General features: G+C 36.9%; 1 protein-coding gene across 6 annotated transcripts in view; it reads right to left on the bottom strand.

Annotated features, from left to right (window-relative positions):
* Positions 1-18,314, bottom strand: part of Zfr (zinc finger RNA binding protein) — a 58,724-nt gene that overhangs the window by 16,507 nt on the left and 23,903 nt on the right. For 3 of the 6 annotated variants that reach the window (XR_005881586.1, XM_021231786.2, XM_005078015.4), the window contains 9 exons: positions 16,798-16,989; positions 16,026-16,317; positions 13,604-13,800; positions 11,761-11,880; positions 9,895-10,040; positions 8,242-8,404; positions 6,996-7,201; positions 5,390-5,540; positions 1,362-1,503 (listed from right to left, as the gene is read on the bottom strand). Coding sequence is in view for 5 of the 6 variants with exons in the window: in XM_021231786.2 (XP_021087445.1) it covers positions 1,362-1,503; positions 5,390-5,540; positions 6,996-7,201; positions 8,242-8,404; positions 9,895-10,040; positions 11,761-11,880; positions 13,604-13,800; positions 16,026-16,317; positions 16,798-16,989 (1,609 nt within the window). In the remaining variant the exon portion in view is untranslated. The remainder of the gene's footprint in view (positions 1-1,361; positions 1,504-5,389; positions 5,541-6,995; positions 7,202-8,241; positions 8,405-9,894; positions 10,041-11,760; positions 11,881-13,603; positions 13,801-16,025; positions 16,318-16,797; positions 16,990-18,314) is intronic. The other 3 variants (XM_021231788.2, XM_040757630.1, XM_021231790.2) reach the window with 2 other exon arrangements.

The following is an 18,314-nucleotide window of genomic DNA, read 5'->3' as shown; positions in this document are numbered from 1 at the left end:
ATACACAGAAGCATTCTGAAATAAAGCTAAATGATTACATAAGCATAACTTTACATTAAATACAGCAACATTAATTTATAAAATATCATACTAGATTCTAAAAACCTAAATAAAGGATCATACGCTATATACAACTTGGCCAAATTGACTCAGGAACTATTTTCTTTAACAACATAGAAAGCCAGACCTTCCAGGGGAATTCATGTTCACATAAATGATCCTTTACATAAAATTCACCCATTTTTTAGGGTGCAAAGCTTAAGATACAACATTTAAAAATCCTAATATGGGGCACATATGAAATATACAAAATCAGACATGCCTCCAGATGAAAATTTGACTAAAATATCCTTTTCTTGGGCTATGGAAAGTCCAGTTTCTTAAAAATAATTTCTTTCCCTTAAGAAAACAAATTTAATAGAAGATATTCTTTTCTTCCTCAATCTGCACCTCAAATACACACTGTGAAATTTAATTCCATTTTCAGTAATGTAAGATGGATAAAAACAACAGGAAAGGAAACAAAGTAAATTTTATCTGACCCATAAAAAAAGAGAACTGACATTACTGCAGACACTGATCATGCTTTTGGCTTAAACGCTTGGGAAGCTTTGAAAATGTTACAGAACAGTCAGTCCCTAGAGCAACATTGCTGGCACCAGTAGAGTTTCATGTTCTACAAATGCAAATTCAGTTAAAAAACAAAAACAAAAGGGAAATCCTTGAACTGTATTTACTGTAACTCACTTATCCACATCACTTGTTAAGAGCTCTAGGATGATATGCAGGTCAAATGCCCAAATCTGTGTGCATTAGCATGTTCTGCATTTATGAAAGTACACAAAACCAAAGTGCAACCTCAGAGAACTAGAAATATGTACTTCAGGACAGGCCAGATCCATGACTATATATACAGCAATTGAAAGTAAATGTTGTAGATAGTTCGCCAATTTGTGAAACTTTTTTCATTAAGACAAGGCAAGGCCAAGATTGTCTTAGCAAAAGTTAAATTGTGGCCCTACTTATTAACAAGCATTTAACTTTTTTTTTATGGTTCAACTATGTAAAACACAATTTTTGAAGCTTTTTTTCCAGAAATCTGAGGTTTGCAAGAAAAAAAGGAAAAAATCTGTCAAGAAAACCAATCACATATTATGTTTTCTATAATAGTACATCATTAAGGAGAGCATTTACTTTGTTAGAAATGATCTAAAGCAAAACTAATTGCTGAGTAAGTTAAATCTATCAAATTCATATATAATGCCAGCATGTTGCCTTCTAGGGCTTAATGCCATCAAAGGGTAGGTAAATGGAAAACAAAAAGTTAATAGAAAAGTAGAATGTTTAATTGGCTTTCCAACCTCCTTCCCTCATGTTCTCTTCTCGAATAATTGGAGATGTCAGGGTGATAGTGACTTGCATTTTGGGCTCCACACACGAGTTCAAAATTATTGCTGCTTCAGACACAGCACATTTTATGTCATACTTCTCAGGACTTATAACCTATATAATGAAGATTATAAGAAATTAGTTGAATCTTTTGCATTAAAAGACAATTTTATTGTAGCTTTTATTATATTAACCATTCTACAAACATTGGATTCTATTCTCTAAAAAACACATACAAGATTACCCTTACCATTAACCTCCTGCATTTCCTTATTTTCAGAATTCTTTGGAGAAGTAATATTTGCCATTATTTTTTAAAACTTTTTTATTGATTGACTGATTTTTTTTTTTTTCAAGACAGGGTTTCTCTGTGTAGCCCTGGCTGTCCTGGAACTAGCTTTGTAGACCAGGTTGGTATTGAACTCACAGAGATTCACCTGTCTCTGCCTACTAAATGCTGGGATTAAAGATGTGCACCACCACTACCTGGCTTCACTGATTTATTTTTATGTGTTTGAGTATCTTGCCTACACGTATGTCTGTGCACCATGTGCATGTTTGGTGTCCACAGAGACAGGGTTTCTCTATATTGCTTTGGAGGTTGTTCTGGAACTCACTCTGTAGACCAGGTTGGCCTCGAACTCACAGAGATCCGCCTGTCTCTGTGTCCCGAGTGCTGGGATTAAAGGTGTACCACCAACGCCCAGCTCTTTCCATTATTTGTAATAGGAGTTATATGAACAAGTATGTATGTCATCTTTACCAAGAAATTACAAGAAAAGCTGCTGCCACCATTTATTATACTTTCATTTGAAATAAAATAAATATGAGCATCTCAAGGAGCCTGACTCAACAACCATTCCCATAGTTCATTCTCTGCTTGTCAAAAACTGATCTAGTGCAATTTGGTAGACATGGATCCAGCTCCAGTTTATATGAACAAATGAAACCTCTATACAGATATTACAGGAGATGGAGATACAGTTCAGTTGATAAACTACTTGGTGTGTGGAAGGCTCTGGGTTCAAACCCCAGTACCCACCACTGAAAACAAGATAGAAACATGCAATTTTTATACAGTACTATTTAGGCTCAAATTGTACATTACTTTTAATTGTGATAGCATACTTAACACATACAGGGTTGCTGGAGAATTAACTTAAAACAAAACAAACAAACAAAAAAACCAGCAAAAGACATTTCAATTTATTTATTATGTATGCACATGCATGTTTACACATGCCACAGTACACGATAGGAAACAGAGGTAGATTTGCAATAGTTCTTTCTTTCTGCCAGCTGGGTCCTGGGGAGTGTGAACACAGCCACCAGACTTGACAGCAATTCTAAGCAATCTCACTAGTCCCCTAGATTAACTTTGCAAGTACTTATGGTACTATGTAAATGCTCATGACAATGATTAGGTTACTGTTTATGTGCACACACAAGAGCAAGTGATGTGGAAAGCAGTTTGCTTTTGATTAACTTAATTATTGAGCACTTTTTCATCACTTTCTTTCATTTTAAAAAGATTGTATGTGCATGAGTATTTTGCTTGCACGTTATCTGCACCACACTTATGCCTGGTGCTTTTGAGGTTAGAGAGGGTGTTGGATCCCGTTACTTGAGTTTTTTTCTGGCTGGTTGTGAGCAGACAAGGGGTGCTGGAATTTAATCAGGTCCTCTGCAAGGACAACAAAATACTCTTAACTGCTGACACATCTCAACAGTCCCTCCCATAAAAAAACTATATTCTATTGTATGTCTGTGATGTGAGTATATATGGTCCATGCATAACACAACATGAATGAGCAGGAAGACAATTTTTAGAAATTAGCTCTTTCCTTTGCACAGCTTCTGGGAATCAGGCTTAAGTCATCAGGCTCTGTAGGCAAACATTTACTCACTGAGCCATCTGGATGGCTACTTAAAAAAATAAAATTCTTTGCAGTATAAATAAGTGCCAATTAGCATCAAGCTATTACTTAAAATTTTTGTGATTTCTCCCCCCTCCCAAAGGTTACCTGCCCCCTTCACTGTCCTACCCATATCAAAACAGAAGTGAGAAAAAGAAACCCAATGCTAATTCTACTGGCTCCTAATACTTTGAAAGATTCATTTTCAATTCTGGAAACATTGTTAATATGAAAGAAACCAAACCAAAGCAAACCACTAGGAGCCAATGCTAAATTCAATATGGCTTAAGTTTAATAGGATTCCCCAGTGTCCCTTTTGTTTTCTGTTACTCTATTCTGGTCAAGTACAATTCTGAATTACTGCTGTAAAATCCCAATACCTAAATTTAGAATATCTAATTAAATTGTAAAGTATTAGAAGACTGATTGTAAATGACAAGAAAACAATACTTAAACCTTGGTCACTCCTTAATTTTTGAGACAAGGTCTAATGCAGCTCAGGCTGGGCTCAAACAGAAGTCAAATATAACCCTGAACTGATGATCTTTCTGACTATCACTTCCCATGTGCTGGACTCAACTTCTAAAAGCCCATCTTAAGGAAAAACTTCTTTTTCTACAGAGCAAAAAATAGCATGGTCTATTGCTTGTATTTGTGTGTGTGTGCATGTAGAGGTCTGAGGACAATTCTGTGGAGTTAGTCCTCTCCTCCCACTGTTATGTGGGTTCTAAGGATTGAATTGTTTCCAGGCTTAAAAGCACTTTTACATGCTCAACCATCTTGCTGCCAAGAGAAGTATTTCCTACCATTATAAATACTTAGAAAACTGAAAATATAATAGTAGTCACCCTTCTATCTATGGTCTCACTTTCCAGAATTTGTGTTATCTGTGATCAATTACAATCAGAAAAATAGTAAATGGAAAGTCACAGAAAAAAGCAATTTATACATCTTAAACTGTATGCTGAGTGGAATAGTATGATTAGATCTAAACTATCCTGCCCAGTCTGGTCTGCTTTGTGAATCATTCCTTTTTTCAATCTCCTGTTCATTATTTACTTAATGGATTGATCAGTCTTCATGTGTGTGATGCTGGCATTCAAATACAACTACAAGTGAAAATGTGAAAGTTCTCACCCTGAGGAACGATGGGATGGGGAATGCAGCTTGGTGGTACAGCACATGCTTAATATGCACAAGGTCTTGGGTTTACAGACAATATTCCCGTTGCAGGGATATGGAATAAGCTGAAATTGTTGCTATTAAGACATACGGTGGAGAATCTGTCATTAATCTACTATGCTTAATTATAAGTATTTGCCTAATTTATTAGCACTTTATCTCAGGTATGCAGGAGTAGGAGAAACATGACATATACTATCTGAGGCTTTAGGTATCCTGGGGGCTTCAGGGAATCTCCAGACATCTTTCCAAGGGTACAGAGCAACTACTGTATTAATAATAGACAAATTCAAGTAAGATAAAATACACTCTCATCAAAAACATGAGTTCAACTAAGAGGTTCATGAATTTAAAACAAAACAACAACAACAAAAAAACCTTGCTCTATATGAGCATTTTATTTTTTGTTTTAAAAATCTGGTTAGTTGAGATGATCAGTGGGTAAAAGGTACTTGCTGCCAAGTCTGATGATCTGACTGATTCCGGGAACTCACACAGTGGGAGGAGAGAAATGGCATACATTTTGTCCTCTGACTACTATACACACCATGTACACACGCACTAAATAAAATAGGGAAAAAAATATTCTCTGCTTTATCTTCTCAAGAATCCCATTTTGAAAAAAACTGGACATATGCTGACTTTTTCCATTTTTAAAATAAATAAGCAAGATGTTTTGTTGCCAAAAACAAGCACTGCAAAACCCCCAAAAGCTGAACCAGAAAACAGTTCCCTCAGTTTGGACAATTAAGGGGGTTAAAAGAAAGTAACCAGCCTTTTCACTATGGAAAGTCAAGCCAAAAGCAAAAAGGCTGGCTGAAGTTTAAATTGAAGCACACTTAGACCTGTCAAAAACTTCTAACCTGGACAAAGGGTAAATTTAACATTTCCATAATACTTACAGCAAGCTGTTTGGGTAGGTTTTCTGCAATACGGCTTAATAATGTCTTTGAAGGTTTTTCTGAGCACAGCAAAACAAGGTTGACATTTCTGTCTCCTCGGAGAAGTAATCCTTTTGCCAATACTCCTACTCGCAATACCCCTTTTAGAGCTCTGTAGCAAAATCAACTTACATTAAAATATGACATTTCTCAACTAGAACTATAATTTCCTCCAAGCATAATAGTAAACTAGATGACTTTTACACTATTGAAATTTTCTTCAACTACACTGGAAGAATATGCAGTATTTTAAACTATATGTCATTTAGATAAAACAACATACACACACACAAAAAAAATCAAGGTTGGACAGATGGCTCAGTGGTTAAGAGTGATGGTTCCCGAGGAACAGGGTTCAAATTCCAGTTCAGCTCCATGGTGTTGGATACCTTCTTCTGGTCTCCACATGCATATATATGTATATACTAACAAAGACACACACAGATATTTTTTAAAATTTCAAGACTGTGATCAAAGTCTATGTTTGCACAGGGACAACTAAAATACTTTCTTACAGAATCTCACTATTGTACAGCCTGATTTCAAACTTGTGATCCTCTTGCTTCTGCTTCCTGTGTACTAGGTTTTAAGTGTGGGCTCAAACACCTAGCCCCTTGTGTTTTATTTTACAAGTCAGAACTGCAAGAGAAATGTTAATACAAAAAATATTCCCCAGCTGGGTGTTGGTGGCGCATGCCTTTAATGCCAGCACTCGGGAGGCAGAGGCAGGCGGATCTCTGTGAGTTCGAGGCCAACCCGGTCTACAGAGCGAGTTCCAGGACAACCTCCAAAGCAATACAGAGAAACCCTGTCTCAAAAAACCAAAACAAACAAACAAACAAACAAAAAATCCCCCAAATCAGAAGATCATAAATTTGAAAGATGTTAAATCTTGGCTAACTTATGCTTCATGATCCATACTTTTAAAAGGTAATAAAATATAGACAAATTGGTGACAAATGAGAAAGGAGAAGCTTAATATAACTGAAAAGTGGTAAGAAAGGGCTACTTTCAAACAGATTCAATGTTTTTGTAATAAACATTTAATAGGTTTTAAAAACAATTAAAAAAAAAACTGTGGCAGTTGGGTGGTGGTGGTGCACACCTTTAATCCCAGCACTCGGGAGGCAGAGGGATCTCTGTGAGTTGGAGGCCAGCCTCGTCTACAAAAGGAGTTCCAAGACAGACAGGACTGTTACACAGAGTAGCTCTGTCTTGAAAAACAAACAACAAAATTGGTGGCGGTAGGAATGCATATTATTCATTATAGCAAAATACAAGTATAATTTCGATGTGTGGACCAAGAGCAGAAACTGAGTTTCCTCCTCCCCAATTTTTATGTGTATGTGAAGATTTAATGTCTGCTGTGCAATCTCCTGGAGCTGGAGTTACTAATGGCTGTGAGTTGTGTGATGTGGGTGCTGGGAACCAAACCCAGGTACGCTAGAACTAGAGGTGCAAGCATACTTAACCAACAAGCCATCTTGCCAGCCCTTATCAGTCTTGTCAATGCTTAAAATATGTATGGAATGTCCACGTAAAGGAAATAAGTAATTTGTGAACTCACCTGTCTTTACCTCCCTCTTTTTTATCATCTCCCTCTTTGTTCTTGTTCTTTTCATGTTCAGACAAACTGTCTGACACGAGTTTTAAAGCACGCTCAGTGATAGAAACAATTTTTTGAACTGCTTGTAACTCTTCCTCAGTTGGGTAAATGGCTGCATGCTTCGTCATTACATAACGATCATCAGACGAATCCGGGCGACGTACAGGCTAGAGAAAGAAAAGTTTATTTTTCCAAATAGAAGAAAACTCTTAGTTTTTCAATTATATAGTTGTTAAGCTTTATAATAAGAAAGTTGGTTAAACAAAATGTCCATTTAAAAATTTATTTTCTTTTTTCAATAAAATGAAAATGCAAGGATCTCTGTCCTGAAGAAGCAAAATTATTATATATAGATATGTATATGCATTTACATGTATATATAAAACCCAAGGCTATGAAAATGCTTTTTAAAGTTTATAGTCCTAAACTCAAACCTGGGAAATAGAATAAAAAGTTCTCTACTACTGGCCTAATCTTTCTCCTTGTAAATGCTTTTCAGAGATATGAAACATAGCTTGTCTTCAATAACAGTAGTAAGTTTGCATATAAATGCTCAGACTCTGTAATGGAAAATGAGAAAGACTCTAACATTAAAAATTGCTTCCAATCTAAGGAAAAAATAAAGGCAGGAAAGTCTTTTAGTACAAAATATTTATCAAAAGCAGCTCTGCAGCTGGGTGGTAGCAGTGGTGTACTCTTTTAGTCCCACCGCATGGGAGGCAGAAGATCTCTAGGTTCAAGACCACCGTGATCAACAGAGCGAGCACAGGACAGCCAGGGCTACACAGAGAAATCCTGTCTTGAAAAACCAAAACAAAAAAACCAAAACAAAAACAAAAAAATGCCGGGCGGTGGTGGCGCACGCCTTTAATCCCAGCACTCGGGAGGCAGAGGCTGGCGGATCTCTGTGAGTTCGAGGCCGGGCTGGACTGACAGCCTCAAAAACAATACAGAGAAACCCTGTCTGGTAAAAAACAAAAAACAAACAACAATAACAAAAAAAAAAAAAAAAAAAAGAATGGCAAAGGAAATGTGGCCAAGTTCCTATGCATAAAGACATTAGCATTAAAAATCTTTAAGAGAAGGACTAGAAATACAGTCAAGATGAAACTGGTGTTATTAAATCTCAAACCAGTTCACAAAACATCTTCTAATGTTGAAAGAGGCTTAAATTTTCATCCCTTATATAAGTAAAGCAGATACTCACTGTAGTACCCTGTGGTTGGGGAGGCATGCCTGGTCGGACTCCTAAAAGACCTAATGGGCCTGGAGGTCCATGAGGATAGCCTCCATCAGGGATTCGCCGGCGATCATCCCAGTGATGATGCTCTTCCTCGATTCTTCGCCAGTACATATCCTCTTCATAACGTCTGATGCATCAAAAGCAAACAACACAATCAGATTAAGAAATTCCATCAGTAGCAACCTCTGCTCAAGCACAGTGGCACACATGCCTGTAACCATTCTGACACTGGGAGCTAAGCACGCATACACGAGCGTACACACACAGATGAAAAAACAAAACAGCCCCATCCAAATTACCTCACTAACCCCCCCTTTTCTATGACTTCCATTATTTTTAATTGAGAAGTAAATGGAGTGAAAACTAGAGACAACAATAAGATAAGAACAAGACCTTGTCGGGCATTGGTGGTGCACGCCTTTAATCCCAGCCCTCGGGAGGCAGAGGCAGGCAGATCTCTGTGAGTCTGAGGCCAGCCTGAGCTACAGAGTGAGTTCCAGGACAGCCTCCAAAACAATACAGAGAAACATTGTCTCGAAAAACCAAAAATAAGACCTCACACCTCAAGAACAAAGTTAGGAGAAAAAACAGACACCTCAGCTTATTCTAATCATTTAAAGTAATGACTGTAAATCCAAATACCTATAACCGAAGCAGCCTAACTAATAGTAAATTGCGTGTATGTACATGTTTGTGAGGATGATGGAGTGTTGGGTTGTCTCCTTCCATCTTGTTTGAGATACTATCTTTTTTTTTTTTTTTTTTTGCTGTTGCACATGCCAGGCTAGCTTGCCCATAACTTCCAGGAATTCTCTAGGCTATGCCTCCCATTACAGACATAGGATCCCAGATGTGTGGATTAGTGGTTCCATGGTACTGAGATGGAACAGGAAACATGGAAGACAAACTGGGAGTGACTGTTAATGGGGCTGTGATTTCTTTTAGTAGTGGAAAAATATTCCAAAACTGATGGGGGCCCAAAATCTTGCAACTGAATTATAAAGTTTAAATATGAGATTTTTGCTGGTTCTAAACAGAAGCACTCACAAAGTATATGACAGCTCTTCAGATGTTACAATTTTTTATAACCTTAAATTATACTTGTTTGTCTGTGTTAGGAGTATATGCACATGTGAGTCTAGGATCTAGAAGAGCACTTGATCCCCTACAGCTGGCTATCTGATGTGCAAGAAATTTCAAGAGTGCTATGTACTCTTAACCCAAACTACCTCTACAGTCTCCAATTTATTCATATATTTAATATATATAATGCTATTTACCACTTTTTTAATGGATCCTTGACTGGGCTTTGACTTGTACTGGCCTTGAAATCATATGCCTTTGTTGAGATTGAGAATGTGAGCCACCACCACAAAATTCTTCATACCAAGGTAATAATCAAGTATAAGTATACTAAGCATTCTAGTGTTTATCTTTCTTTATGATCTTAGTGGACACTGAAAAGTACATTAAAACTGAATATGAAATATAGTTAAGTTTTTTAAAAGCCAGTCTGGTCTATAGAGATAGTTTCAAGGACAGGATTCAAAGCTATAGAGAAACACTGTCTCGAAAAACAAAACAAAACATAAATAACAAAAAAGTTAAACATATTACCTCATTTCCATCCTCCAGCGCTCCTCCTCTTCTCGTCTTCGCCAATATTCTTCCTTCTGCATTTGCTTTCTCATTTTCTCTTCCTGAATCTTTCTTGCTCGAATACTGGGCTTTACTTCTACTTGCAAATCCGGATTTACTTTTTTCTGTTAATGTCAATAATATATTTTTAAAGGAGCAGGCCCCTTCAACAAACTTAATTAAATGCAATTTATTTTTGTATTTGTCTGTGTGCATGTATGCATGCTTATGTGCAACAATGAATGTGTGATGATCAGAGGATAATTTGTTTGAGTTCTCTCCTTCTACCATGTGTATTCCAGGGATCAAACTCGGGTCAGACAGGTGCCAAGTGCCTTTACCTGCCTAAAGCCACTTTAAAGCACATAATTTCACACAGTCTTTCATCAGAGACGTATAGTTACAAATTTCATGAACAACAGGTATGTATTGGTTTTTGTTTTCATTTGTGAGACAAGCTAGATTTCTAACTGATGGTATTCTCAAACTGTTTCATGTGCCTCTACCCAAAGTGAATGTTGAAATTATAACCATGTGCTACCACACCCCATTTATGTAGTGCTGGGAATTCAATCCAAGGTCTGTGTGTGTCAGCTCAGAACTCTACCTAATCCCCAGTCCTGTTTTTTTTTTTGTTTGCTTTTTTGGTATGACGGTATCACTGCATAGCTCAGGTTGGCCTTCAACTTGTGATTAGTCTTAGCTACGTGCCAGAATACTTCTGTTAAAATTTTCTACTAAAAAGTACAATTTAGTAATTGTATTAATTTAGTAATTAGGTTGAATCAGAGAAAAATCTTTTCATATGAAACTAATGCCCTATAACTACCCCTCTGCTAGTGTGCTCATTTATTACTTAATCTAGTTGGAGCCAGAGATTAGTGAATTTGGCCTAGAAACATGGATTCAAGTTACCATGAATGACATATTCCTATCCCATGTTTAAAAGCAAAACCACACACTTACTCTACCAGTCCAGGCATTTTAGTAATTTTAACATGCTAATATCTGAAGGTAGGTAATGATGAGTTCGTAGTATAAAATAAATGAAGAGATTGTCCAGTAGTATCTCCAAATTAATTTTACCAACTTAATAAATGTAGGTGAAGTGGTACTCTGTAGACTCAACGTGAACCAACTGTCATTACATGACTTATTAAACCAAACAATATTTTGTTAGATTCTACTTTTGCCAGTTATATCAACTATGGTGGACAGGGCTATATTATTATTACTTAAGTCTAACTAATAAAATACCTGATTCTATGAATGTGAACGTATCATCATCAGAACATGCTAATTTTAGAATGGGAGATCATACACTAGGTAAGTGGTTTAGATGCTTTATTTTGCATACAGAATGCTTAGTGGTTTCACAAAAGGACAATTAAGGGCTGGAGAGACAACTGGATTAGAGGCTAAGAGCACTGACTGCTGTTCCAGAAGACCTTGGTTTGATTCCCAGCACAAAATGTTCCCAGTCTTTAACTCCAGTTCATGGGATCCAACACCTTCTTCTGGCCTTTCTGAGCAGTAGGCAAACATGTGATGTACAGACATACACACATGTAAAACATCCACACACAATAAAAATGTATGGTAAAGACGGGCGGTGGTGGCGCACGCCTTTAATCCCAGCACTCGGGAGGCAGAGGCAGGTGGATCTCCATGAGTTCGAGGCCAGGCTGGACCGACAGCCTCCAAAACAATACAGAGAAACCCTGTCTCGTAAAACCAAAAAAAATAAAATAAAAAATAAAAAAATAAAATAAAATAAAAATAAAAAAAAGTATGGTTAAAAAAAATCTTGAAAGGACAACAGTTCAGTAATCAGGGTTTACTTACTTTATACTGAAGTCTATGTCTTCGTCCTTTTAAGTGCATCTCTTTAGCATTGGGGTCATTAAAGCTGCATTCACATAATTTACAATGGAAGCGAATGACTTTCCCCTCATCATTTCGTACCTTGGTATGGAAAAATACAATCTCTGATGAAATTGGAGCAAGTATAGGAACATCTATAATTTTTCATTTTCAACTTACTATATTTTTTCAGCTTCAAATGGCCTTAAACTCCTGATCTCCTACCTTCCCAATACTGGCATGCACCACTATGCTGGACTTATTTTCAAATTTATTTTTAATCCCAACCTCCATCCCCTCCTCAAGCCTGGAATTCTCTATACAGACTGGTCTGACCTTGAACTCAAAGAGATCCATCAGTTTCTGCCTCCTGACTGCCCAGGCCTAATTTTTAAAACATAGAAACTGGAACTGGGATGAGTACTGGGATATACTTTTTTACTTCAATATCTGTGTCTAAGCATTTAGATTTACTTTTAAAGTATTTCTATAAATTCTTTGACTATTTTATAAATGAGTATAATATATTCTGATCATATCCCATCCACTATTATTCATACTCATCTTTACCAACTCTCTCCCCTTCAGTAAGTTTCTTTTCACAATTTCATGTCTTTGGGTTGACTTAACTGGGACACCTGCATGGGCACATATATAGATTTATTTATAGAAGTATGTGCAATGTGTCAGTGTCTACATTACTGAAGATAATAATAACTCCTTCCTATCATTCAGCAAATGACAATAAATCTGCAAGGAGTGGCATGAATCCTCGGGGCTTTGCACCTCCACAACTGAATGTTTACTGGATTCATTTTAAGCTGACTCTGTATAGGTCAACCATTTTTTCCCTAATTTACCTAGATATCTTAAATTTATGTTACTGACCACCTGTTTCTTGGAAATGAGGATGATTTTTTTTTTTTTGGTTTTTCCGAGACAGGGTTTCTCTGTATTGTTTTGGAGGCTATCGTCCAGCCTGGCCTCGAACTCACAGAGATCCGCCTGCCTCTGCCTCCCAGAGTGCTGGGATTAAAGGCATGCGCCACCACCGCCCGGCTTGAAACGAGGATGATTTAAACCCAATTTTGATATACAAACTTCTCAAACCTCAAGATTTTGATGCATATGAAAAGATGCAATTTTTTTCTAACTGTTCAGTGAGACAAACACTGTGAAGTTATTATCAAGTTCAAATTGTGCTATTAAGGCTGAATTCCAATCAAACTGATTAAAGATTAGATTCAATTAACCTAAGTCATTAAAAATAAAGGTACCTGAGAACAAATTTTAAAAGGTAATCAAATCTTACCTTTTATAAGAGACATAGTCATTTATAAATTACTTGTAAGTTAACATCCTAGCCATATACCTCATAAACAAAGAATCAACATATTATGTAATCTCTTTTGATAAACAGACTAAGGAATAAAGTTACCAAACCCCTATATGTCATGCACTCAATTTTACCTAAACACCACAACTTTATTGGGCAAACATCTTAATTTTATAAACATACACCAGAGCTTGGAAACTTATACATGCTTTCTAAAAGAGTGAAACTGGACTGCAGTGTTACACTACACCACATGATCTTTCTGTTAACAGCAACTATTTATTCAAGTCTCTATGATGTTACTTTGTTCCTGCATTTACTGGAATCATCTGACCTATAAAAAAGGAAGTGTTCTTTCTAATCAGCTCTCTAAACCAAATGAATGATACCCTACAACTGGGTACAGTTTGATTTTACACATCAAGTGTGCTTGCAACAGAGTGTCACCCCCCTCCCCAACTTTAGAGCAACGGTTTATCAGATCAGTACCTCTTCCACATAATCATGTCCCACTGGTTGCACATCACTCTGCAAAGCAGCAAGGGATGCAGATGTGACTGGTTCTGACACTGTATCTTGCTTTACTTCTGGAATCTGCACAGCAGAGGCAGCTGGAGTACTTTTAACACACTCAGTTCCTTTTAAGTCTTCAGATTTATTTCCTGTTGACTGTAGCTTATTACCACCTAAAAAAGCAAAATAAAAAAAAATACAAACTTGTCATGATGAAAAAAAGTTATCTTTACTATCGCTGGTTAAACCATATAGAATAGATTAGAATTTCTTAAAACTGTATATATTGCATTGCTTTTTGTATCCCACTAATGAACCACATTTCTTGCATTTTTCCCTTCTCCATCTCGTAACATACAACCATATCTACAAAGTCTATCTTGGTTCTCCTAACACTCAGCACCCGAACCAAACAGAAGGAACCTGAAAAGAAAGTGAGCAAATATAGCCCATGTTTGTACCGAGTTCCCTAAACTGTCATTAGTAAGAAATAGTATCTACCTATCCCCCAGAGGCTTTTCTTTTATTTATTTACTTACATATTTTTTGCATATCTCTTAGATGGGGGTTCTCAGGCTGTAGATAAGCCAGATGTGGAATTAACTATGTAAGCCAAGTTGGCCTAGGCCTAATTATTTTGGCAGTTCTCTCTCTACCTCCCAAGTGCTGGAATTAGAGGCATGTGTCACATGGTAGGTTTCGTGTGACGATATGGATTGAACCCAAGGCTTTCTGTATGCTAGGCTATAACCACATGTGAAGATCAGAGGAAAATCTGTAGAAGCCAATTCTTTCCTACCATATGGGAACCAGGGACTGAACTGGAGTCATCAGGCTTGGCAAGTACCTTGTACCCACCATGATCTTTCCAGTTGAGATTTTTAAAATTCTAAATTGTGTAAATAACCTCAAAATCGAAAAAAGAACTACAAATCACTACTTTCATTTTAACCAATTAAATTTAACACTTTACTCAAGAGAATAACACACTGTCAATGATCTACTCTTAAATGTCTTTCAAATATAGTTTAAGATCTACAGCAAGAATAAAACAATTATACAAATATAGGAATTTGTCAAAGAACAAATTCAGCAAAATTTTATTAAAAAGTCTAAGAATATATTGTAAAATTGAGCTGGTAACAATTTAAAGGAAGAGGTTAAGTATTCATAATATCCTGTGCTAGGAATGAAACAGAACAGAGACACAAGTCTTTACTTCATCTAGTTAGAAATGACTTCACAAAGAGTGTATCATTTGAACTGGGCTTTGAGAGAAGATTAATGAGACTGAAACAGTCAAGGAGACAGGAAGAATAATGTCTAACCAGAAAGTATAGCATGTATAAGAGGTAGCAACATGGACTTAAAGACTGTAGTAAAATGAAGAAAGTCAGAAATTTAGTATCAACTACTACTCTCCCACGTAAAGGTGACATAAAGTAAGAAGGCAGAAGTCAGTTATGAAGGTTTTTACATGACAGTCAAAAATAGACTACATATAAAGGCCAATGAAGATTTTAAAAGAGATGACAGGTTTGGTATGTTTTTTCAAGTGACTAATAAGAACAAAGATTATAATGAAGAGACCAGATATAGAAATTGAGCTCGAAGGATGAAATTAAGTGTCTAAAAAACAAGTCTTAACAGTGAAAACCTTTCTACCATAGAAACACTGCACAGATGATAGGGAAATAGCAGGAGGCAATTAAGAAGAAATCTTAGTGAAACTTTTCCTTAAAAAAAAAATCAATCATTTTTGAGTATTATGTAGTATTTTTGTGATGAGACACAATGAGAAGGGAATACCTATTAGAAAACTAGCAAGCAACCAAAATGATTCTCAAAATTGAGGTGGGATTTTGAATTTGCCAGATTTTACAGTTGTGTATACTAGAATGCATAAAATCATCTAGGAATATGCTGCACAGAGAGATGAGATGCAGAACTGTAATCCTAGTAGAATACCCCCAAAAGGATGGGTGAACATATATGCTAGGAGCCAAAACCTAGGAGCTAGGTTTTACAATATAGCAGTCAATTATGTTGTCTAAGTTAAGGCAGTCAACAGGATGAAATTACAAACAGTTTTTGAAATAGTGTTTCTCATATTAGCTTAAGCTGGCCTGAAACCAAAACCAGGCCAGGCTGGCTTTAACTATGTCAGCCTCCATTTTAGCTAGGTACCTGGTAAGTCCTACAATAGGTTTCAGAAAAGGGTAATACACGGTGGATTCATTAGGAAGCACAGAAAGAGAAAGAATAGAGGCTGCTCAGTAGTATAGTGTTTGCCTGGCATATGTGAGGCTCTGGGTTCAATAGCCAGCAACACAATGGAGAAGAAAAACCACTCTAACAGAGTTAGAAGGAACACAAAGAATCAATCTTTAGTACTTGCCAACAAAGTTTATTTTGGGTGTAGATGTTTTCTTGGCAGCCATATTGGTAGGTATCGCTGACACTTTAGTGTTGGATGTGCTATTAAGAGACGAGTTTCCTGGAGTTGAAAGACCTTTCACTGAAGAAGTTGCAATTGATGACGTATTCAGAGTACAATTGCTTGCTCCAATACTTGAAGGAGAGGCAGTTGGTTTTGAAGCAGATACAGCTGTTGAAGAAGTAGCTTGGCTAACAACATTTGGTTCCGTTGAAGGAATAGGTTTACCAAGTTTTGTGTGTAATTTAACCACCTACAAAACAAAAAGCACACCTGTCAGGAAACTCAAATGTGTTGATTTTTTAAAGTTTGTCTGAGTGAGACTATAAAATGAAAATCAAAACTGTACTTTCTTTGTTATTTTTTCAACTATGGTTTTATAGACAACTCATTATTTTTAACATAATCTTTGTGAGGCAGATATGGGTCTGTAGCTTATTGATGAAAGGACTTGCCTATGAGCAAATCAGTCTGTAGTTAATCAAGACATATGAATTAGTTCCAAATCTGAAGCGGTTTAATTCAATTTAAAGGTCTCTAGTGATTCTCTTTTAAACAATGGCTACTTGATGTTACCTTGATGTATGTTAATATATAAGCAAGGTTTATAATACACTCAAAGGTTTCAAAAATTGAAGTCATTTTTTTTCAAACCCCTGTTGAAACAGTGAAGGTAAGTAGGGTAAGATATAAGGCTGTGTGTGTGGGTGGGAGGGGGGACCAAAACACCTACTTTCTGATGCTTAGCACCACGAATGTGGGCAGCATATGCATCTGCTCCTGTACAAGACACATCACAGAGCTCGCAACGTAGCTGATTTTGTGTCCCACGAGTTGAGTTGTTGCTGCTGCTGGTATTTTGAGAGGCTTTCAATGCGGCTTCTTTTTTTTTATGTTTCTGTCCTTCTAAGTGCTCTTTATAAGTCTGTTTTGAACAAAAAGTACAAATTTTCTTTCTATAACATTCTGTTCAATTTTCAGACCTCTAACACTCATTTAAAAATGGGATTATAAATTGGGTGTAGTTGCACATGCCTGTACTCTTAGAGTCAGCGCATAACTGCATTGCGTTCGAGGCCAGACTAGTCTACACGGTGAGTTCCAGGCCAGTCACAATTACATGGTGAGACACTCTCAAAAAAACAAAAAACCAGACAGATAGACCCCCCCCCAAACAATAACAAAAAGAGAATGTGGTAAATGTGTGGTGGTGCAGACCTGTAATCTAAGCACTCAGTAGGCCAAGGAAGAGGATCATTGAGTTCAAGGCTGGCCTGGGCTATGTAACAATATACTGTCTACAAAAAATGGGGGTGGGGGAATGAGGGAAGAATGGCTAAGAACTGCTATTTAAAAGCAGCTACGGACCTAAGCGATATGATCTGTGGTTTTAAGAATACTCTACTATCTGGGTACCAAGGACTGAATTCAGGGACTTGAGTATACCAGATATACATTCTCCTATTGAACTACACATCCAATCTCCTAAGAAGAGATTTATTCAATACTCTGTACATGGATGGACATGTGCAAGTGGGTATGTGTGTGCTGCAGAGTACAGGGCAAGCACAACCTAGGTTTCTGTTCCTCAAGAGATTAGCTTAGCCTTGTTTGTAGACAGGGTTTCCCACCGAGACCATCCAGGGAGTGCCAGGGATCTGCCTATCTCTACTTTCTGAACACTAGTAAAAGCTCAGGCCACATCAGGCAAATTTTTTATATGATTTCTGGGGATTGAATTTATAGTGGCATGCTTGCAAAGCCAATATTTTGCCAACTGAGCTTTTCCTTATTCTTTACCTAACAGGCTGAAATACAAAGCACTTTCTTGGACAGTTACAAAAATAAGATACATTTCTGTAGTTTCAAGAACTTGTATCTTTTATTGCTTGTGTATAATATTGGGCAAAAAAAAAGGACAATGGATAACAATCATTCCACAAAAAAGATATAAGTACAGAACTAAAATGAGGGGGAAACTGTACTTATATAGTTAGGAGGGGAAAAAAACTGCATAAAAATTCTTTATAAAGCCGGGTGTTGGTAGTGCATGCCTTTAATCCCAGCACTCGGGAGGCAGAGGCAGGTGGATCTCTGTGAGTTCCAGGCCAACCTGGTCTACAGAGCTAGCTCCAGGACAGCCTCCAAAGCCACAGAGAAACCCTGCCTCGAAAAACTAAAACAAAAGAAAAATCTTTATAAAAAGGTGTATTTATAAAATTCAATTTTTAAATTCTGAATGCATTTTGA

This window comes from Mesocricetus auratus, unplaced genomic scaffold (assembly GCF_017639785.1).
Source record: "Mesocricetus auratus isolate SY011 unplaced genomic scaffold, BCM_Maur_2.0 Super-Scaffold_100015, whole genome shotgun sequence".
Classification (NCBI taxonomy): domain Eukaryota; kingdom Metazoa; phylum Chordata; class Mammalia; order Rodentia; family Cricetidae; genus Mesocricetus; species Mesocricetus auratus.
This window is presented reverse-complemented; position numbering and strand designations above follow the sequence as displayed.